Source organism: Carcharodon carcharias, chromosome 16 (genome assembly GCF_017639515.1).
Source record: "Carcharodon carcharias isolate sCarCar2 chromosome 16, sCarCar2.pri, whole genome shotgun sequence".
NCBI classification, from domain to species: domain Eukaryota; kingdom Metazoa; phylum Chordata; class Chondrichthyes; order Lamniformes; family Lamnidae; genus Carcharodon; species Carcharodon carcharias.
Window position 1 is genome coordinate 9,276,833 of NC_054482.1, and position 23,147 is coordinate 9,299,979.

Here is a 23,147-nt window from a genome sequence, read left to right on the forward strand (position 1 = left end):
AGGACCTGCCTTCGGACAGAACACACGCGAAGGATGAATTGTGCATAATTCTCAGCCATTCCCATACCTGATACATATTTAGGGATCCTCCATGGTACATTGTAACAAGCTAAGAACTCAGGAATACAAGTGGATTAAAAAACAAGATTCTCACATGCTAAAGATGAATGCTTAGGGGGGGAAAAAACACACACACGCACACAGACACTACACACCTTAAGCAGCTCTTCTGACAGAGACTTCACAGTGGCTTCCAGTTGCTCCACTTGAACTTGCTTCTTCTCTAGGTTTTCTTCAAATGATAGCTGAAACAATTATAAAGGGACTGAAAATTGAGTTTTATTTAATTCTAAGCAAAACTACACTCAAACTTCAGTGTTAACTGGATTTAAAATGTTACTCCATGTGCTGTTTTATGTACATTCTGATAAAAGCACAGCTCTATCATGCCTCCAACAGTTTTTTTTTTAATAACTTTAGGTACATAAAGTAATGTTTGGCTCAGGCTAGCTATATCTTTGAAAGAAAAAGTTATCTTGGCCTGGTGAGCAGGACAAAACCAATACAGAGGGCTATCTAGCAATATCCATTTCAAATGATGTAGCTAGCTTCATTTAATGTTGCCCATTTTCATAAACTAATTGTGTTGCAAGATTACAAGATGCCTGGTTCTATCCCTGTTGAGATTTTAATGAATGAGGGTTCATAAACTGAAGTAATAGATACATTTGATAGAGACAAAATTTGGTTGTAAAGTATTGGTATTTTTGGTGTGCCACTTTGGATCCAAAGTAGTGTTTGTAGCATATTTGCACAAAATCTGGTGCTGGCCATGCCTGGTGCCATTGAGTAAATCATTGGCAGGGGTGCTGGGAGTATATGCTTGACTGAAAACATTTGTATCCTCACTGGCCCTTGACAGAAATCTTTGTATCCTCACTGGCTACAGGTGAGATCCCAGAGGACTGGAGAATGGCCAATGTTGTTCCATTGTTTAAGAAGGGTAGCAAGGAATTACAGGCCTGTGAGCCTTACGTCAGTGGTAGGGAAATTATTGGAGAAGATTCTTCGTGACAGGATTTACCACCATTTGGAAGCAAATGGGCGTATTAGTGAGAGGCAGCATGGTTTTGTGAAAGGGAGGTCGTGTCTCACTAACTTGATCGAGTTTTTCGAGGAAGTGACAAAGATGATCGACGATGGAAGGGCAGTGGATGTTATATACGTGGATTTCAGTAAGGCCTTTGACAAGTTCAGAGGTGAGCTGGCAAGATGGATACAGAATTGGCTTGGTCATAGAAGACAGAGGGTAGCAGTGGAAGGGTGCTTTTCTGAATGGAGAGCAGTGACTAATGGAGTTCTGCAGGGATCAGTGCTGGCACCTTTGCTTTTTGTAGTATATATAAATGATTTGGAGGAAAATGTAATTGGGCTAATTAGTAAGTTTGCAGATGACACTAAGGTTGGAGGAGTTGCAGATAGTGAAGAGGATTGTCAAAGGATACAACGGGATACAGATCGGTTGGAGACTTGGGCGGAGAAATGGCAGATGGAGTTTAGTCCGGACAAATGCGAGGTAATGCATTTTGGAAGGTCTAATACAGGCAGGAATTATACAGTAAATGGCAGAACCCTTAAGTGCATTGATGGGCAGAGGGATCTGGATGTACAGGTCCACAGGTCACTGAAAGTGGAAATGCAGATGGATAAGGTAGTCAGGAAGGCATATGGCATGCTTGCCTTCATTGGCAAGGGTATTGAGTCATGCTGCAGCTATATAGAACCTTGGTTAGGCCACACTTGGAATATTGCGTGCAATTCTGGTCGCCACATTACTAGAAGGATATGGAGGCGTTGGAGAGGGTGCAGAGGAGGTTTACCATGATGCTGCCTGGTCTAGAGGTTATTAGCTATGAGTCGAAGTTGGAGAAACTCAGATTGTTCTCACTAGAGCGACGGAGATTGAGGGGCAACTTGATAGAAGTTTACAAAATTAAGAATGGCATGGACAGAGTAGACAGTCAGAAGATTTTCCCAGGGTGGAAGAGTCAATTACTAGGGGACATAGATTTAAGGTGAGAGGAGAAACTATAGAGGAGATGTACGGGGCAAGTTTTTTACACAGAGGGTAGTGAGTGTCTGGAATTCACTGCCAGAGGAGGTGGTGGAAGCAAGTACGATAGTGGTGTTTAAGAGGCAGCTTGACAAATACATGAATAGGATGGGAATAGAGGGATACGGACCCCGGCTGTGCAAAATGTTTTAGTTGACGGGCAATGTGATCGGCGCAGGCTTGGAGGGCCAAAGGGCCTGTTCCTGTGCTGTACTTATTCTTTGTTCTTTGGAACCATGCAGAGGAGTCAAATTGTGATGTCAGTTAGCATGTAATAATGATTTGACACTAGCAGTGCCATTTTCTGACCTCAATGCTGCAGCTAACATTCTCTTTTAATTGTGCATATGCATTCAGTAACAGGAAAGACTCCCCATTAATGCTATTTAAAGGAATCAACTACTTTCAGGTTAGTTACTAATCAATTTCTTCTGGTTGCTGCTGAGTTAGTAGAAGTGTTTGGAGGTTTCTACTGCCACTTAGAGTCAGTGAAGAGTGCTGGGAGTGTGTGGCACATAGTAGAGGCCTTGATTCTTACTTCAAGGGTTCTGCTCACAACACTTCTTCCTAATCCTGGGTGATGTAGCTTCTAACCCCCTTGGCCTGCAGCATAAAGGGAGAATGAGCAGAGGTGAGTGACAAAGAGGAGGACATGCTGCTCAATGAGAGAGGAGGAGGGGGAGAAGGTCATTCAGTAGGATGCCATACCTACAAGAGGGTCTTCATGGAGGCATTCTCCTTCTTAATCTCAGTGAGGAATAGTGTGTGTGACATCTTTTTCACTGAAGATATGTTCTACAGGAATCTGTCAGCTGTTGCAGGCTGCCCTACAGCCTCTGAGCAGGACAAAGACAGCAATGTTAGTGGCTCTAAAGCTGACTGTGGCCTTAAATATCTTTGTGTGGGCTCCTTCCAGGCCGGAACAAGCAAAATAGCCAAAATCTCTCTGTTCGCTGTCCTCTATTGTATAAGGGAGATCACTCACACTACACATGCAAAGAGAGATAAAGAGGGAACAAACGTGGCTTCTCAAGGATAGTAGGCTTTCCATATTGCAGGGTGTCATTGACTATAAGACCATAAGACATAGGAGCAGAAGTAGGCCGTTTGACCCTTTGAGTCTGCTCCGCCATTCAATGAGATCATGGCTGATCTGATAATCCTCAACTCCACTTTCCTGCTTTTTCCCCATAACCCTTGATTCCCTTACTGATTAAAAATCTGTCTATCTCAGCCTTGAATATACTTAATGACCCAGCCTCTAAAGCCCTCTGCAGTAAAGAATTCCACAGATTGACTACCCAGAGAGAAGAAATTCCTCCCCATCTCTGTTTTAAATGGGCGCCTCGTTACTCTGAGATAATGCCCTCTGGTCCTCGAGCCTCCCACAAGGGGAAACAATCTCTTAGCATCTACCCTGTCAAACCCCCTAAGAATCTGATATGTTTCAATGAGGTCGCCTCTCATTTCTCTAAATTCCAATGAGTACAGGCCCAACCTACTCAACCTCTCCTCATAAGAAAATCCCTCCATACCCAGGATCAAACAAATGAACCTTCTCTGGACTGCCTCCAATGGCAGTATATCTTTTCTTAGGTAAGGAGACCAAAATTGTTCACAGTATTCTAAGTGTGGTCTAACTAGTGCCTTGTATAGTTTTAACAAGACTTCCCTTTTCGTATACTCCATTCCCTTTGAAATAACGGCCAACATTCCATTTGCCTTCCCTATTACCTGAACTTGTATGTTAGCTTTTTGGGATTCATGTACAAGGACTCCCAAATCCCTCTGTATTGCAGCCTTCTGCAGTCTTTCTCCATTTAAATAATATTCAGCTTCTCTAATCTTCCTGCCAAAGTGCATAACCTCACATTTTCCCACATTATATTCCATCTACCAAGTTTTTTGCCCACTCACTTAACCTGTCTATATCCCTCTGCAGATTCCTTGTGTCATCCTCACCACTTGCTTTCCCACCTATTTTTGAGTCATCTGCAAACTTGGCAATAGTACAGTCACTTCCTTCATCTAAGTCATTAACATATATTGCAAATAACTGAGGCCCCAGCACTGATCCCTGTAGCACTCCACTAGTTACAGGTTGCCATCCCAAAAATGCCCCCCTTATCCCAACTCTCTTTTATTAGTTAGCCAATCCTTTATCCATTCTAATATACTAGGCCCAACACCATAGGCTTTTATCTTATTAAGTAGCCTTATGCGCAGTACCTTATTGAACGCCTTTTGGAAATCCGAATATATTACGCCTACCAGTTCCCTTTTAACTATCCTGTTTGTTACTTCCTCAAAAAATTCTAATAAATTTGTTAGGCATGACTTCCCCTTCATGAAGCCATGCTGACTCTGCTTGATTAGATTATGTATTTCTAAGTGCTCTGCTATTACATCCTTTATAATAGACTCCAACAATTTCCCAATAACAGATGTTAAGCTAACTGGCCTATAGTTACCTGTTTTTTGTCTCCCTCCCTTTTTGAATAAGGGTGTTCCATTGGCCATTCTCCAATCCTCTGGGACTTTTCCAGAATCTAAAGGTTCTTGAAAGATTACTACCAGTGCATCCACTATCCCTGTAGCTACTCTCTTTAATATCCTAGGATAAAATCCATTAGGTCCGGAGGCCTTTAGCCCCATTAGTTTCCCTAGTACGTTTTCTCTAGCGATAGTTATTGTCGTTATTTCCTCCCCCACTTTTGCCCCTTGATTACTTAGTATTTTTGGAATGCTATTAGTGTCTTCTACTGTGAAGACGGATGCAAAGTGTTTATTCAACTCCTCTGCCATTTCCTGGTTCCCCATTATTATTTCTCCAGCCTCATTCATTTTGGCCTCTCTCTTCCTTTTTATATATTTAACACAAGGGTCGCTTTGCAGGTGCTGCAGGTAAATTTAGTAGGGTACCGCAACCACAAAGGACTCCAGGTGGAGTGCAACCATACTCAGAGCATCATGCAGTTCAATGCCCAGTACCCCAGCAGCAGTCATGATGTCTTCATTCTGCACCAGTCTATTGTGCCATCTGTACTTCAGCCACCACAAGAAACCAGGGAATGGCTGTTGGGCAATAATGGCTATCCACTGATCAGCTGGGTCATGACTCCAATGCACAACACATGCTTGCAAGGGTAACATGGGTAACATGAGTAAAATGAGAGCCATTCTCCCCAAAATGTCATCAAACAGACCACTGGGGTGCTCAAGCAAAGCTTCCGCTGCCTGAACCACTAGAGGAACCCTGCGGTACTTTCCATAATGTGCATCACAATTCATCATGGTCTACTGCATCCTGTACAAACTCATCCATCATGAGGGCACAGCCCTTGCCATCAGGTGAGCAGCTGAAGCGGAAAAGGAAGGGGAAGATGAAGTGGAAGAGCAGGAGGACCAACATAGCCCTTTTTTGACCAGTATGTTTGTAATAAGCTCATCTGCTAGGAGCAGAGAATGCAACCTCAATTCCCTGTTCAACAACAGTCACACATCTTAGCTTCCCTCTGATTTTGACCAATATAGCTTCATCTTGGCCACAAGGCTGAAATAAAAGCCACCCTAAAACAAACATTCAATGCCAATTTTATCAATCAAACCATCCAATATTGCGTATAAAAGCCAACTAATCACCCTTGTCCATTCCCTTTGTGCCTGTCTTCCACGTGCCTTTGCTTGTCCTAAGCTCTCAGTGCTACTCCATTGGCTACAGCATGGCTGGCAGAAGGCTGCTGACTTTCAACAGAGAGACTGCAGCTGGCCTTGCAGGCTGATCTCACATAGCTCTGGCCCTAGAAGGCCCAATCTTGGAATGCACAACCTCGGTATGGGCGAGAGTACTCTTGGTTGGCTAGCTCACTGACAGGCAACAGCAAAGCACTGACAGAGTCACAGTGGTGGGAAGAAGAATGCTGTCATCCTAAGAGAGGTAGCGGGTTTGTGTTCTATAATGCTACTAGTTCACCCCTGCAGCGCATCAGCAATTCTAACAAGGTTTTGCAAGACAGATCACTGAACTGCGGAGACCCTGCAAGCCCCTTTGAACATATGTATCTACAGTCATAACAACAGCAGAGAGTTCATGGCAGCAAGATGAGCTTGAATGACTTCAGGCTGAGCTTCAAGATCAGCACTCAGATTTTGGATGCCTCCTGCTTGTGCTGCAATGGAAGCTGTGACTGGTTGGGTCCACAAGTATGGTAATGGAATTGGCTACCAATTCCACACTGGAAACAATGGGCTCCAAGTTTTGCATACCACAAAGCCATATGCAAGTTTGGTGCCAGTCTTTTCCATACTTCTTGTCAGTGACCAACAGTGACCACAGGCTTTCTGGCATGCCTGCCAAAGCACCAAGAATTTCTGTGTGTATAGCATAATTTTACAGATATAGCACACACCCCAATATAATATGCACCTGGACATCCGTCAACAAGCAGACAAAATTGCCTTATTGTCATGTATAATATGCACCTAGACTTTTACAATGCTGCAGTCAAAGGACCCTTAATTGACAAAAGTAGTGAGCAAACCCAACTAAGCTAAGGGGTTTGATCCCAAATTAGCATAAAATGCTTTTTCCACCAAATAAAGAGACAGTAAAATATGTAAAACATCATGGTTTACTTTGCATAATTTATTTAAGTCAAAATCATCTTCTCCTCTCTGCATTTCACTTTTTCTTATGTTTTATGTTTTACGTCTTTTTAAAAAAAATTCCTGATGGAACACGCTTCAGCAAAATGGCGGATTAGGCTGTGCTATACCAGAAAGAAATGCATTAAAGTTTTCTTTTTCACTTGCTCTGCAATCAAATACAGTAATACAGCAAAATAAAGTATGCCAAATTCAAATATTATTACCTAGTATGTAAAATTAGAGCCATTACCCAAAAAGGTCCATTCCCACCTCGGTTTGCTGAGCAGCCAGCTCCCAAATATTTACTGATTGATTTAACATGACATGTTACATGCATAAGGCAGGGTTCTTCATACTAACCATTAACATGGCAGTGAAAAGGGACAGTAGCCTTCCAACTTATGTTGATAGGAGTTGCTATAAGCCGTGGTAACAAAGTGATAGCGTGGGAACTCGATGTTAATGAAGCAAATGTCAGGCTTTGGAAAAACTCAAAGGATAGGCTAAAGTCCCAAGGCAAGCAAGCCAAAGCCCCTAGGCATGGAAGAAAAGCTGAGCATCCACAGCTTGAGCAACAACTTCTGGAATATATTTGCCAAGATCAAGCAAGCGATTTGAAGTCAGCACTCTAGAAATTTGTTTGAAAGCCCTTTATATCATAAAAGCTTCGGATTCCAAGATTACCTTTAAAGAATCTCCAAAATGGTGTTCCTCTTCTTGCAAAGGCATGACATATCCATATGTCGGCACACTGCAGTCACAAAACACATGCCTGATGATTTTGAGGACAAGATATGTCTTAGACTTAGACTTAGTTCTTCTGGTCCCATTTGGGGCAATAGGCAGCAAGACTCCACCATTGGCTCCAGTCCATCTCAATCTCTTTCACTCCAGCCCAGGTGGTGTCCCGCTCTTGAAGGACCTTCTTAAATGAATTTTGCCAGGTCTTCTTTGGCCAGCCTCATGTTCTTCTTATGCCTGGTGCAATCACACTCTACTGTCCACCCTAGTGGGGCGTACATGCAAGAAGCGAAGGATTTGCCCTGCCAGCATGAGCTGTCTCTTTGCCACAATGTCTCATGGGCACCTCTGACCAGTCTTCTGCAGCACTTCCTTGTTGGTGATGCTGTCTCTCCATGTGATGCCCAGTATCTTGCGTAGGCACCGCTGGTGAAAAACATGCAACTTACATTAAACCTTTATCTTCTATGTCTTGCTGGCACAGATTGAGGTTGGTACTACAATGGACATGTGGAGCCACAGCTTCATGGCCATGTTGATGGTGTTAGATTCCCACACCTTGCGGAGCCACAGGAAGGCCGAGGCTGCTTTTCCAATTCTTTTGGGGCGGGGGGCGGGGGGTGGGTGGGGGGGGGGGGGGGGGGGGGGGGGGTGCCGCCTTCCCTACATCACCCTCCTTGGAGATGTTGCTTCCCAAGTAGGGCAAGTAGTCAACGTCCTCAATGTTCTGTTGCCCGATGGGAATGGATGGTTGGGGCAGGGGGACCTTGTTGTTGTCCATTCATCATTGTCTTGGTTTTCTCACAGCTCATGCATAAACCAACCTTGCTGCCACTATTCTCATGGCTGGTATTACATAAGGCTCAAAAGCCATACAGCTATAGCACATCCCCTGTTGCCAACATACATACAAGCACACAAATTAGGAACAGTATGCCATTTGGCCTCTCGAGCCTGCTCCACCATTTGATAAGATCATAGCCGATCTGATCGTGGCCTCAATTCTACTTTCTTGTCCGTTCTCCATAACTCTTGACTCCCTTGTCGATAAAAAATCTAACTAACTCAGCCTTTAATGTATTCAATGACTCAGTATTCACTACTCTCTAATGAAGATAATTCCACAGGCTAACTACCCTCAGAGAAAACATTTCTCCTCATCTCCGTCTTAAATGAGAGACCCCTTATTTTTAAACTGTGTGGTGGGGAAGTTACTAGGAAGAATTCTGAAGGACAGAATGTATCTGCACTTGGAGAGACACGAATTAGTCATTGATAATCAGTATGGATTCATTAAGGGAAGGTCATGTTTGACAAATTTGATTGAATTTTTTGAGGAGGTAACCAGGAGTGTTGATGAGTGTAATGCATTTGATGTAGTCTACATATACTTTAGCAAGGCTTTTGATAAGGTTCCTCATGGCAGACTGGTCAAGAAAGTAAGAGACCATGGGATCCAAGGCAAAGTTGGATCCAAAATTGGCTAAGAGGCAGGAAGCAGAGAGTGATGGTAGAGGGATGTTTCTGTGACTGAAGCCTGTTTCCAGTGGGGTTCCGTAGAGGGTGCTGCAGCCCTTGCTGTGCATGGTGTACATAAATGATTTGAACTTAAATGTGGGGGTTATGATCAAGAAGTTCGCGGATGACAGGAAAATTGGTAGGGTGTAAATGGTGAGGGGGTTAGCTGTAACTGCAGGAGGATATCAATGGACTGGTCAGATGGGCAGAGCAGTGGCAAATGGAATTCAACCTGGAAAAGTGTGAGGTAATGCACATGGGGAGGGCTAACAAGGCAAGGGATTACACTATAGATCCCTGGAAAGTGCTGAAGATCAGGAGGACCTTGGTGTGCATATCCACTGGTCCCTGAAGGTAGCAGGGCAGGTGAATAAGGGGCTAAGAACGCATATGGGATACCTGCCTTTATTAGCTGAGGTATAGAATGCAAGAACAGGGAGTTTATGCTGAAAATGTATAAAACGCTGGTTAGGCCACAACTGGAGTACTGCATACAGTTCTGATCACCACATTATAGGAAGGCTATAATTGCACTGGAGAGGATGCAGAGGAGATTTACCGGGATGCTGCCTGGGCTGGAGGGCCTGAGCTATGAGGAGGATTGGATAGGCTGGGGTTGTTTTCCTTGGAGCAGTGAAGGTTGAGAGGGGACCTGATAGAGGTGTATAAGATTATGAGGAGCATAGACAGGGGAGATAGGAAGGCATTTTTTCCATTAGTAGAGGGGTCAACAACCAGGGAGCTTAGATTTAAGGTAAGAGGTGAAAGGCTAAGAGGGGAGTTGAGGAGAAATTTTTTTCACCCAGAGGGTGGTGGGAGTCTGGAACTCACTGCCTGAAAGGGTGGTTGAGTCAGAAACTCTCGTAACATTTAATAAATATTTAGATATTCACTTGTATTGCCAAAGCCTCCAGGGCTATGGGCCAAGCGCTGGAAAATGGGGTTAATGTAGTCAGATCTTTGTTGAGTGGCGCAGACATGATGGGCTGAATGTCCTCCTTCTGTGCTGTAAACGTCTATGAGCCCCCACTTCTAGTCCTGCTTATAAGATTTTAGTACAATGATCTGACATCCCTCACATTTGACATTCCATTCAAATCATGGCTGAGGGGAAAAATTGATTGCTTTAAGATCAACATGGCAATGAAAAGAACTGTTTCACCATCATACGCAGGGCATATGGAGATGGGTCAAAGCTGCCACCATACATTACCTCCAAACAAAGAGCTCTCCCAAAGAATATCACATGGCCATAAAAATATCATCTGTTAACATGACAAAGGTTAGATAGATAAATGTTTGGCTAAAGACTGGTTGCATAGCATGTGGTGCAAAGGCCCTTCTTGGAACATCTTATGCTGGTCCTCGACATCTTCAGGTGTCATTGAATGTCATACATCAAGGATATCCTAGATGATAACTGCACACATCTTGTCATTATTCTCGAAGGCATGACAGGCCAGGTGCAAGTGATGGACCTCGGTCGCAACTGACCATTTAAACAGATATACCAAAAGCAGAATGAGTGGCTGTACTCAGAAGCGCATACATTTACACCATCAGGCAACCAGAAGAAACCAGACCTTTTCCTCATTGCCCAATGTATGAAAGAAGCCTGGAAAGTCATTGATCCATCGCTGATCTAGTGCAGCTCCAAGAAGTGTTGTCTCATAAATACCATAGATGATTCAGAAGATGACATCCTCTGGGATGATGAAACTGCTGAGGAGGATAACGAAGATGAAGACGATATCTGTGGTGATGCCATTGATGGCGAGAATTTGCATAAACTATTTGAGGATAGCGATTCAAACACAGCATTTCAAGGCTTCTAAGCATGTAAATAAATGTAAAGAAATCTCAAGTTTCTTGATCACCTTTCAAAAATTAGGTTGATAAATACCAACTGCAAAAAAAAAACTGTTTTGATCTGTTACCATGTTTAATATGCACTCTAACTTCCAAATAAAATCTTAAGAAAAATGAGTATTATATTTGGAAAATGACAGTACTCATCAGCCTTTTCCGTACGCCATCCCTTCAAAGTCTTTATTGAGCCTTCTGGAGCAGAATGCATGTGCAATCTCAACCTATGGGGAGCTGGCTCCTGCCCTACCCTACCCCTTGCCACCCCCCACGGCTGCAGGTCCCTCATGCCAAGAGTCTCACCACATGTAGAGCCCACCTCTAAGGTGGGCTGTAATTACATGCAGTTCCAGTATCTAAGCTGGTGGCTGAGGGTCTGTGAGCAAATGATGGTAATTTGTTCTTCATCACCATCCTCCTACTCTTTCACCTCTTATCTTCGACTACTGCCAAGCCTGGTGGCAGTTCTTGCATATCTGAAAGGAAAGGTAGGTTTGGGGTGAGGGACGGGAGAAACCAAGAGGTGCGTGATTAGCCCATCTGTAGCTTATTGTTCAGAAGAAATTGTGGGATATGAGGTTGTGGGATGTAAGAAGGTGAATAATAAGCATATACTATCACCTTCAATAATTTTAGCCCTGCTACTGGCCACAGCCTCAGTCATGGTCACTCCTATGATAGGGACCAAACTCTTCCCCAATGGGTTGAGTACAGACAACCGTGCCTGTCCCCCACCCATTAGCTGCTGCTGCAGGTGATTGTGCGTCACTGTGTCCTGCGAGAGAGACAGAAGGTGTCAGTGAGTATTATGCAATCTATTTGGGTGATGTAGCTATTATGGTTAAATAGCTGGCAGTGTATGCAAGCTGTGAGATGTGAGTATGAGATCTGCAATAAATGTGCGAGGGTGAAGTAAAGTTATGAGTTGCAATATGAATAATAATTGATAGAGATTGATGTAAGTGACAGGGGTATGGTTGAATGAGTATCGTGTTATGCTATTTGTACGGGAAGTTACATTTGAAGATGCAGTCACTGACCTTAATCACTAATGTGAGGTCACTGCACTTTTGGTGGCAATGCATCTAGGTGCTTGGGGTTAGACTGCAGCATTGATTGTGATGGTTATCTGCTCCCACTGCCTTTGCACTATTCATCTGAGGGGCCTCCTGGTTCCTTATACATAAAGGACCTTTACCCTCCCATCCATCTCCTACGGCTAAGATCTCTAGTGCTGCGTCGGAGAACCTTGGAGACTGCTCCCTCCCATGTTGTGCCATCAATGTGTCTTTCCCAGGCCAAACTCTGTTTAGAATGACTTCCAGAGCCTGCTCAGGTCAAAATATACCTCTTCTTTAAAAGGGGCAGGTTAGCTTTAAATAATGCTAAGCCTCTTACAATTTTTCACCCCATGCACGAGCCTGTAGCCACTCACCAGCTGCAATCATGTAAAGAAGCCGGCAACATGAAATGTATGTGCTACATGCATTGGAAGCAACGGGCATGCGTTAATCATGCATCACAACCTCCATGCCCATTTTCAGCTCCTGTCAAATTATGTGGGCAACATTTCTAGCTTAACTTGTCAGAAGTCTACTGTGCATAACTTACATGATGCAGTGGTTAAAAATCATCAAGGTCTTGATTGCCTAGCAATTGTGAAGAATTTATTTTCCCTAGAAGTTTATCTGCTGGATGTTAAACAAAAAGAGTACAATAAGTGGGCAATGTTTCCCGAGGTCTTCAGTTTCTCACTGCCTGCTTCCATGGGTTGTGGCTGAAGATAGACTCAGTGGAGACATGCCAGTGTAAAACGTTTTTCATCAGACTCAGAAGTTACTGAAAATGACTACTATGATTTGGGCCTCTTGTTCTGAAAACAATTAAAGTATTGTACCATAGTTACTTACTGTATAATGCTTCTCTCATGATCTTACTTGTATATAAACAAAATGTACTGTTACACTTAGCCTATATTCAATCTGACATACGTTTATGTCTTGTTGAGTGAACAAGACATCAAACACTGAGCAGCTCATGTGAAGACTGTTGTGTAATTTGGCAAGATAAGGATAATGGTATGGCCTGTGCTGTGCCATCCTGTCCGAACATACATAAGAATGCAAGTTTAATTTACTGGGAAGTGTGTGTTTACTTTTGGAAACTGCCTTTAAACTTCTCTATGGTTCTTTGAACATTGAAAAGTAAAACATTCTAATACAAAAGTGCCACTGGAATGTAACAAAAATGCATCTACCTTTTGTTCCTGAGTAGCTTCCAATACTTCCTTAGTTCTAGACACCAACTGGTCCTTGTCTTTGATCTCTTGCTGTAAAACAGCAACACGAGTTTGCAGCTGGTTAGTCAACTTGTCCTTTTCATGGCATTCTGCATCAAGCATTGAATTCTCCCGACATAACGAATGAACTTCTTGTTTTGCTCTGTGACATTCCTATCAATAAAAATTGCATTGAGAATTTATAACAATTATTAAATTTCTCAATTTTCTTAACATAGAATGGAAGAATCCTTACATTTTCGGAGCTTGAAAGTTTTGCTTTAATTTCTTGGATGAAACATTCTGCTTTGAATCGCCTTTCAGTAAGCTCTTTGTTTACAGTCTCCAGCTCTGTTAGACTGGTCTGTAATTGCTGAAGGCTTCTCCTGTGACCAGTTTCCAACTCCCTCTTCTGCTGTTCAAATTGCTGCTGCCATTGCGACTGAGCCTGAATAAAAACAGAAAGAGTGCTTAAATGACATTCATACAAACATAGGAACAAGGAACAGGAGTAGGCCATTTAGACCTTGAGCCTGCTCCGCCATTCAATAAGATCATGACTGATCTGTTAGTAATCTGAAATCTGTATCCTGGCTATCCCCAATAACCTATCACCCCCTTGCTTACCAAAAATCTTTCCACCTCTGCCTTAAAAATATTCAAAGATTCTGCTTCCACTGCCTTTTCAGGAAGAGGGTTACAAAGACTCATGACCCTCAGAGAAAAAAAATTGCCTCATCTCCGTTTTAAATGGGCAACCCCTTATTTTGAAACAGTAACCCCTGGTTCTAGATTCTCCCACAAAGGGAAACATCCGCACTACATCCACCCTGTCAAGACCCCTCAGAATCCTATATGTTTCAATCAAGTCGCCTCTTACTCTTCTAAACTCCAGCGGATACCAACCTGTCCAAGGTTTCCTCATAAGACAACCATTCCAGGTATTAGTCTGGTAAACCTTCTCTGAACTGCTTCAAACGCATTTACATCGTTCCTTAAATAAGGTGACCAATACTGTACATAGTACTCTAGATGTCTCACCAGTACCCTATATAATTGGAGCATAACCTCCCAATTTTGCATTCAATTCCTCTTGCAATAAATGATAACATTTGATTAGCTTTCCTAATTACTTGCTGTATCTGTATTCCAGCCTTTTGCGATTCATGCAGTAAGACACACAGATCCCTCTGCAGCTCTCTGCAATCTCTCAATATTTAGATAATATTGCTTCTCTTTTGTGCTTCCTGCCAAAATGGACAATTTCACATTTTCCCACATTATACTCAATTTGGCAGATCATTGCCCAATAACTTAACCCAGCTATATATTTTTGTAGCCTCCTTATCTCCTCCTCACAACCTACTTTCCTACCTATCTGTGTGTCATCAGCAAATTTGGTAACCATCATCCATCCCTTCATCCAAGTCATGTATTTAAATTGTAAATAGTTGAGGTCCAGCACTGATCCCTCTGTGGCACACCATTCATTACATCTTACCAACATGAAAAAGACCCATTTATGCCTACTTTCTGCCTCCTGTTAGCCGGCCAATCTGCTATCCATGCCAATATGTTACCCCCTATACCATGAGCTTTTATTTTACACAATAACCTCTGATGTGGCGCTTTATCAAATGCTTGCTGAATATTAAGTACTGTACATCCACCAGTTCCCCTTTATCCACAGCACATGTTACGTCCTCAAAGAACTCCAATAAGTTGGTTAAATACGATTTCCCTTTCACAAAACCATGTTGACTCTGCCTGATTACCTTGACCTTATCCAAGTGCCCTGCTATAACTTCTTTAATAATAGCTTTGAACATTTTCCCTATGACAGATATTAAACTAACTTGCCTATTGTTTCCCACTTTCTGTCTCACTCCCTTTTTGAATAGTGGAGGTGCATTTGCTATCTTCCAATATAATGGGACCTCACCTGAATCTTTTGGAGTTTTGGAAAAGTAAAACCAATGCATCAACTATCTCACTAACCACTTGTTTTAAGAAATGGTCAAAGGAATATAAAATCTCTCTTGCGAGAGAACGAGTTCCAGGTGATTTTAAAAAGTGTAATTTGAAACTCTATTCTAACTTGCTTTCAGATTAAAGGTAAATAGGAAAAATATTTTACAGATTGATAAACCAAAGACCAGTAGGAAATTTAAAAACAAATTGAAAAACTAATTAAATAAAATAGAGATGCAGGGCCAGGCGATGTGTTGTAGCTGCATGATGTGGGAGCTGGTGGCCCCATTGTGGTTCCTAGTGACCACATCTGTAGCAAATGTTGGTTGCTCGAGGAACTCCAGCTCAGAGTTGATGAGCTGGAGTCTGAGCTTTGGACACCGCGACACAGGCAGGGGGAGAGTTACCTGGACGCTGTGTTTCAGGGGACAGTCACACCCCTTAGATTAACTACCTTAAATTCGGCCAGTGGTCAGGGACAGGAGGGTGTGACTATGAGTGAGGCAGGTAGAGGGACCAGGAAGTAGCACTGCAGGACCCTCAGCCCTTGCCCTTATCTAACAGGTTCGAGATTCTTGCTCCCTGTGTGGACGAGAGCGGGGACTATAGGGAGGATGAGCGAACTGACCACAGCACCGTGGTACAGGGAGCCAATCAAGTGGGTGGAGAAAAGAGAAATGTAGTTGTAATCGGGGATACTATAGTTAGGGGATTAGATACTGTTCTCTGTAGCCAGCATCGAGAGTCCAAAGGCTGCATTGCCTACCTGGTGCCAGGGTTAAGGGTGTCTCATCTGGGTTGCAGAGGAACTTGAAGTTGGGGGGAAAGATCCAGTTGTCGTGGTCCACATAGGTACCAATGATATAAGTAGAACGAGGAAAGAGGTTCTACTGAGGGAATACGAGCAGCTAGGGGCTAAATTAAAAAAACAGAACTGGGTTACTACCTGAGTCACGAGCTAATTGACAAAGGGTCAATAAAATTAAAGAGGTAATTGTGTGGTTCAAAGATTGGTGTGGGAGAAATGGGTTCGAATTCATGGGACATTGGCACCAGTATTGGGGAAAGAGGAAGTTTTTCTGTTTGGAAGGGCTCCACTTGAATCATGCTGGGACCATTGTCCTGGTGAATCACATAACTAGGATTGTAGATAGGGCTTTAAACTAAATAGTTGGGGGGAGGGTTCAGTTGCATGGAAATATAAAAAAATCAAAGTTTAAGGAGAGGGTAAGAGTGCAGGTTAGTGACGAGGCTGATTGTTATCAAAAAGTGAAAGGAAGGGACAGGGTGTGAGAATGCCATATTGGACCAAAGAATCATATAGGAGTAGGGAAAATTGACAATAGGACAAGCTTAGAGGCTTTGTATCTGAATGCATGTTGCATGCGGAATAAAACTAATGAGTTAACAGCGCAAATAGAGATAAATAGGTATGATTTGGTGGCGATTACTGAGACGTGGTTACAGGCAGAACAGGTTTGGGAGTTGAATATCCAAGGGTACTCAGTGTTTCAGAAGGATAGGCAGGAAGGAAAAGGAGGTGGTGTAGCTTTGTTAATCAAGGGAGAGATCAGTGCTTATAGTGAGGAATGATGTAGGCACTGGAGAGCAAGACGTAGAGTTAGTCTGGGTGGAAATAAGAAATAGCAAGGGAAAGAAGTCCCTGGTAGGAGTAATCTATAGGTCCTCAAATAGTAGTTCAGCAGTAGGGCACAGTATGAATCAGGAAATACTGGGAGCATGTAAGAAAGGCACAGCAATGATCATGAGTGATATTAATATGCATATAGACTGGACTAATCAAATTGACAAGGGTAGCCTCGAGGGAGAGTTCATAGAGTATATTAGAGATTGTTTCTTGGAACAATATGTTGTGGAACCAACCAGGGAGCAGGCTATTCTGGATTTGGTTTTGTGTAATGAGATGGGGTTAATTAATGATCTCATAGTAATCTTCCTCTTCTTCCAGGGAATAGTGATCATAGCATGCTAGAATTTCAAGTTCAGTTTGAGAGCGAGAAATTTGAGTCCCATACTAGTGTTCTGGAGTTAAACATAGGCATGAGGGCAGATTTGGCCCTAGTGGACTGGACAGGAAGACTACAAGGTAGGAGAGTTGATGAACAGTGGCAGATATTTAAGGAGACATTCAATTCCTCCCAATTAAAATATATTCCAAAGATGAAGAAAGATGGTAAGAGGGGGAAAAAGCATCCGTGGCTAAGCCAGGAAGTTAAAGATAACATAAAGGCAAAAACTAAGGCATGCCAAATTGCAAAGGTCAGTGGCAGGCTGGAAGATTGGGAAACTTTTGAAGATCAACAAAGGGATACTAAAAAAATAATAAAAAGAGCAAAGGTAAATTATGAAAGAAAACTAGTGCAAAACTGTAAAAACTGATAGCAAAAGCTTCTACAAGTATATAAAAGGAAAGAATGTAGCTAAAGTGAATGTTGGTCCCTTGGAGGATGAGACTGGGGAGTTAATAGTGGGGAACGCAGAAATGGCAGAGACACTTAATCAATATTTTGCCTGTTTTCACAGTGGAGGACACTAGTACCACCCCAATAGTAACAGGTAGTGCAGACAGTATAGAGAAGGAGGAACTTAGAACAATCAGCATCACTGGAGAAAAAGTACTGAGCAAACTTTTGGGATTAAAGGGTGACAAGTCCCTAGGACCTGATGGCCTACATCCCAGGGTCGCAAAGGAAGTGGCAGTGGAGATAGTGGATGCATTGGCTATAATAATCCAAAATTCCCTGGCTTTTGGAAATGTTTCAGTGGATTGAAAAAATGCTAATATAATGCCCTTATTTAAAAGGAGGGGGTAGGCAGAAAGTAGGAAACTGTAGACCAGTTAGTTTAACGTCTGTCGTTGGGAAATTGCTGGAATCCATTATTAAGGAAGTAGTAATGGGGCATTTGGAAAGTCAAAATGTAATCCATCAGAGTCAGCATGGTTTTATGAAGAGTAAAACGTATTTGACTAATTTGCTAGGGTTCTTTGAAGATGTGACAAGCAAAGTGGATAATGGAGATCCTGTAGATGTAGTATATCTGGACTTCCAGAAACCCTCTGATAAGGTGCCGCACAAAAGATTTATACACAAGATAAGATCACACGGAGTATGGGATAATATATTAGCTTGGATAGAAGATTGGCTAATCAACAGAAAGCAGAGAGTCGGGATAAATGGATCTTTTTCTGGGTGGCAAGCTGTAACTAGTGGGGTGCCACAGGGTTCAGTCCTTGGGCCCCAACTATTTACAATCTATATTAATGACTTGGATTCAGGGATAGAAGGTACTAAAGCTAAATTTGCAGATGACACCAAAATAGGTGGGAAAGTAAGTTGCAATGAAGAAATAAAAAATTTACAAATGGATATGGACAGGTTAGGTGAATGGGCCAAAATTTGGCAGATGGAATTTAACATTGATAAGTATGAGGCTATCCATTTTGGTCGGAAGAATAAAAAGCGGATTATTTAAATGGAGAGAAACTTCAGAATGCTTCAGCGCAGGGGGATCTGGGTGTCTTCGTGCATGAATCACTGAAAGCTAGTATGCACATACAGCAGGTAATAATGAAGGCAAATGGAATTTTGGCATTTATTGCTAAAGAAATAGAGTATAAAAATAGGGAAGTATTGTTGCAACTGTACAAGGCATTGGTGAGACCCCACCTGGAGTACTGTGCACAGTTTTGGTCCCCTTACTTGAGGAAGGATTTAGTTGCATTGGAAACAGTTCAGAGGAGGTTCACTAGATTGATTCCAGAGATGCGGGGCTTGTATTATGAGGAAAGATTGAGCAGTTTAGGCCTATACTCCCTAGAGTTTAGAAGGATGAGAGGAGATCTAATTGAGGTATATAAGATGCTAAAGGGGATTGACAAAGTAGATGTGGAGCGGATGGTTTCCCCTTGTGGGACATTCTAGAACAAGAGGCCATAGTTTTAGGGATGGTAGATTTAAATCAGAGATGAGGAGGAATTACTTTTCTCAAAGGGTTTTGAATCTGTGGAATCCACTACCTCAGAGTGCAGTGGATGCCTGGGCACATTTAAGGAGGAGACAGACAGATTTTTAATTAGTAATGGGTTGAAAGGTTATGGGGAGAGGGCGGGAAATTGGAATTGAGGCTGAAATGAGATCAGCCATGATTGTATAGATGGCAAGGCAGGCTTGAGGGGCCGAATTGCCTACACCTGCTCCTAGTTCTTATGCTCTTTACACCAATCCTCTCATCGGATTGCTCCACAAAGCCATTTTCATTTGAAAGGCAAACCTTGACTAGCCTGTGACTATTGCCAGAACCACTTTTAATTGGGAGTCAGGAAAGAAGTTTGTAATAAGAATAAAATAAATATATTTATCAAATTATTATTCTTTTCTTCTGACAACACCCACCAAACAGCTCTGAAATCTACTATCAGCCGTCAGGTAGAGTAACCTTAAGTCAGCTGAACAACTGAATACTCCATTTAAGTCACCCAGTTATTTTGGAAAGCAGTTGCAATATTATTTCCCTTTTTACTGGCTGCTAAAAGCATATTTAAGCCACCAGAAAAGAAGCCAATGCTGTTTTCAAATAATGGTTAAATTTCAAAGTCAGCTGATTAATTCAGCAGTCTTTTGCTGGTAATTAGAAGCCAAATGCCGTAATTGAGGCTATGAGCCTGATTTAAACCCATTTAAAAGCTATCCACTCGCACAGTTACAATCTGGCCCATGAGGAAAAGATTTTGTTTGCTAACAGTAATAAAAGAGAGACACCTAGAGAAAGCAGAGAGTGTTTTTCCTCATTTTTTGCTTTGAAAATTAGAATTTATGAAGCTCCTTTGCAGGAAGAAAGAAAAGGGAAACAGATTGAGGATCAGTGAACCTCTGACAACTTGCATTAAAAGGAGAATGTGCAAAGACATGCAGGTTAAACCAATCTTATTTTCAACAATGCCATTAAAATTTTTTCGGGAAATATCATTATATTCAGTATCTTCAAGTTGTAGTAATGGAAAATCTCTATCCACACTACCTCACAGTATGAAACAATCCTATTCTTTTGATCAAATTAATGAGAATTATTTTGAAGGAGGTAAGGCCTCCTACACGGGATTCTGGCATGGCCAATTCCATCAGGCCATGGCAAAAATATTGATTTTTTCCCCCTCAATTCTCGATGACTATAAAACATCGAGTAATTTGGGAATTTGTTTTTTGAAGAGGGAGACAGCTGACGTCAGATACAGCTTGACTGCTCAGGATCTCTTGATGCTGAATGATAGTTTAGATTTCCTGATCATAGAATGGTTACAGCACAGAAAGAGGTCTCTCAGCCCATAGGGGCTGTGCCAGCTCTCTGCAACAGTACATTAGTTCGTAACATTCCCCTTCTCTTTTCCCATAGCCCAGCAATTTTTCTCTCTTCAGATGCTTATCCAATTCCCTTTTAAAAGTCAAATTTGAATCTGCCTCCACCACACTCCAGTGCATTCCAGATCCTAACCACTCGCTGCATATAAAAGGTTTCCTCATGTTGCCATCACTTCTTTTGCCAATCAATGTCAGTTGAAAAGTTGTTTTTTGACCCCTTGGCCAACAGGAAAAGTTTCTCCCTATCAACTCTATCTAGACACATCATGATGTTGCACACCTCCATCAAATCATCAAAAAAAACTCAAGCAAGTTAAACATGATTTACCTTAAACAAATTTGTGCTACGTTTCCTTAATTAATCCACACATGCCCAAGTAATGGTTAAATTTTGTCCATGATTATCGTTTCTAAAAGCATGCCCACCACCAAAGTTAAATTGATCTGCTTGCAGTTACTAGGTTATTCCTTAGACCCTTTTTTGAACAAGAATGTAACAGTTTTAATACTCCAGACCTCTGGCACAACCCTATATCTAAGGAGGATTGGAAGATGACAGCCAGTACCTCTGCAATTTCCATTTTTGCTTCCCTCAGCATCCTCAGATGCATTCCATCTGTTCCTGGTGACTTATCAGCTTTTAAGTTTAGCCCATCTTTCTAATACCTCCTCTTTATCAACTGTTAGCCTATCCAGTATCTCAACTCCTCTTCTTTTAATATAACTTCAGCCATATCTTCTTCCTTTGTAAAGACAGAGGCCAAGTATTAATTTAATACCTCTGACATGCCCTCCGTCTGTGTGCATATGTCCCCCTTTTGGACCCTAACCCTGCCCCTGTTTTTTACTATTTTACTATTCATATACATATTTATACACCTAGAGAAGACTTCTGGATTGCCTTTTATGTTAGCTGCCAGTCTCTTCTCATACTCCCTCTTTGCCTCTCTCATTTTCCTCTTCACTTCCCTTCTGATCTTTCTCACAGAATCACAGTGCAGAAGAGGCCCTTCGGCCCATCGAGTCTGCATCGACATGTGAGAAACACCTGACCTACCTACCTTATCCCATTTACCAGCACTTTGCCCATAACCTTGAATGTTATGTCGTGCCAAGTGCTCATCCAGGTACTTTTTAAAGGATGTGAGGCAACCCACCTCCACCACCCTCCCAGGCAGCGCATGCCAGACCTTCTTCACATCCCCCCAAACCTCCTGCCCCTCACCTTGAACTTATGTCCCCTCGTGACTGACCCTTCAACTAAGGGGAACAGCTGCTCCCTATCCAACCTGTCCATACCCCTCATAATCTTTACACCTCGATCAGGTCGCCCCTCAGTCTTCTCTGCTCCAACGAAAACAACCCAAGTCTATCCAACCTCATTTGTATTAGCAACCTGACATCTGTCATATGCCCCGTTTTTTCTTTCACCTTTCTCTAGGGAGCTCAGGTTTTGATTGCCTTACCTTTCCCCCTCGTAGGATTGATCCTCGAGTGTACCTGAAACAGCTCCTCTTTAAGGCCTTTACCATTTTGCCTGCCAATCTTTGATTCCAATATACCCAGGACAGATCCCTTCTCATCACACAGAAATTGGCCCTCCTCCAACTAAGTACTTTTACTCTAGATTTTTCCTTGTCTTTTTCCATACATTACATAACCCTTGTGATACAATAACCACTGTTCCCTAAATGTTTCTCTACTGACACTTGATCCACTTGGTGCACATCATTCCCAAGAACCAGGCAATGCCTCCTTTCTTGTTGGACTGGAAACGTACTGTTATGGAAAATTCTCTTGAACGCACTCTAGGAACTCTTGTCCCTCTCTGCCCTTTATATTAATTATCCAGATTAGACAGTAGTAAATAGTAGTAAAAGTCCCTCATTATGGCTACTTTATAATTCTTGCATCTTTGTAATTTTCTTGCAAATTTGTTCCTCTACATATTTCCCACTAATTGGTGGCCTATAGAGTACACCGAGCAATGTAATTGCACCTTTTTTGTTCCTTAGTTCTAGTCAAATAGAATCTGTCCTTGACCGCTCTGGGACATCCTCTCTTACTAGCACTGCAATGTTCTCTTTATTCAATACTGCCACACCTCCCCATTTCCTTCCTATTCTAGCTTTCTTGAAAACTTGTCTCTAGCACTATTTAATACCTGGTCCTGCCTTTCTTTGAGCCAGGTCTCTGTTATCTCCACAACATCAGGCTTCCATATGACTACCTGCGTCTGCAACTCAGCAACCTTATTTACTACACTTCGCGCATTCACATACATGGACAATAACTCTAATTTAGACTTTATCACTTTCCCTCTTAAACCGAACCCACCTAATACCTTACTACTACCTACTCTAGTGCTATCTGTCTCTCCCAATATTCTGTGCACTTTGGTATTCCTCTCTAGTACTACCTCCTGGTTCCCATACTCCTGCCAAGTGAGTTTAAACACTCCCCCAATGCCCCGCAATGAAATTGGTCCTGGCTCAGTACAGGTGCAAGCCATCCAGCCTGTCCAGGTCCCATCTTTTTTCTTTATTCATTCATGGGATTTGGATGTTGCTGACTAGGTGACCATTTATTGTCCATCCTTAACTGCCCTCGAGAAGGTGCTGGTGAGCTGCCTTCT

The 23,147-nt window shown here is 42.4% G+C and overlaps 1 protein-coding gene across 2 annotated transcripts in view; it reads right to left on the minus strand.

Moving 5' to 3' along the window:
• sass6 (SAS-6 centriolar assembly protein) overlaps positions 1–23,147 on the minus strand; it is a 68,813-nt gene that overhangs the window by 28,342 nt on the left and 17,324 nt on the right. For both annotated transcript variants that reach the window (XM_041208501.1, XM_041208502.1), the window contains exons 8-10: positions 13,420–13,611; positions 13,143–13,337; positions 216–305 (exon numbers count right to left, since the gene is read on the minus strand). In XM_041208501.1, coding sequence (XP_041064435.1) covers positions 216–305; positions 13,143–13,337; positions 13,420–13,611 — 477 coding nt within the window. The remainder of the gene's footprint in view (positions 1–215; positions 306–13,142; positions 13,338–13,419; positions 13,612–23,147) is intronic.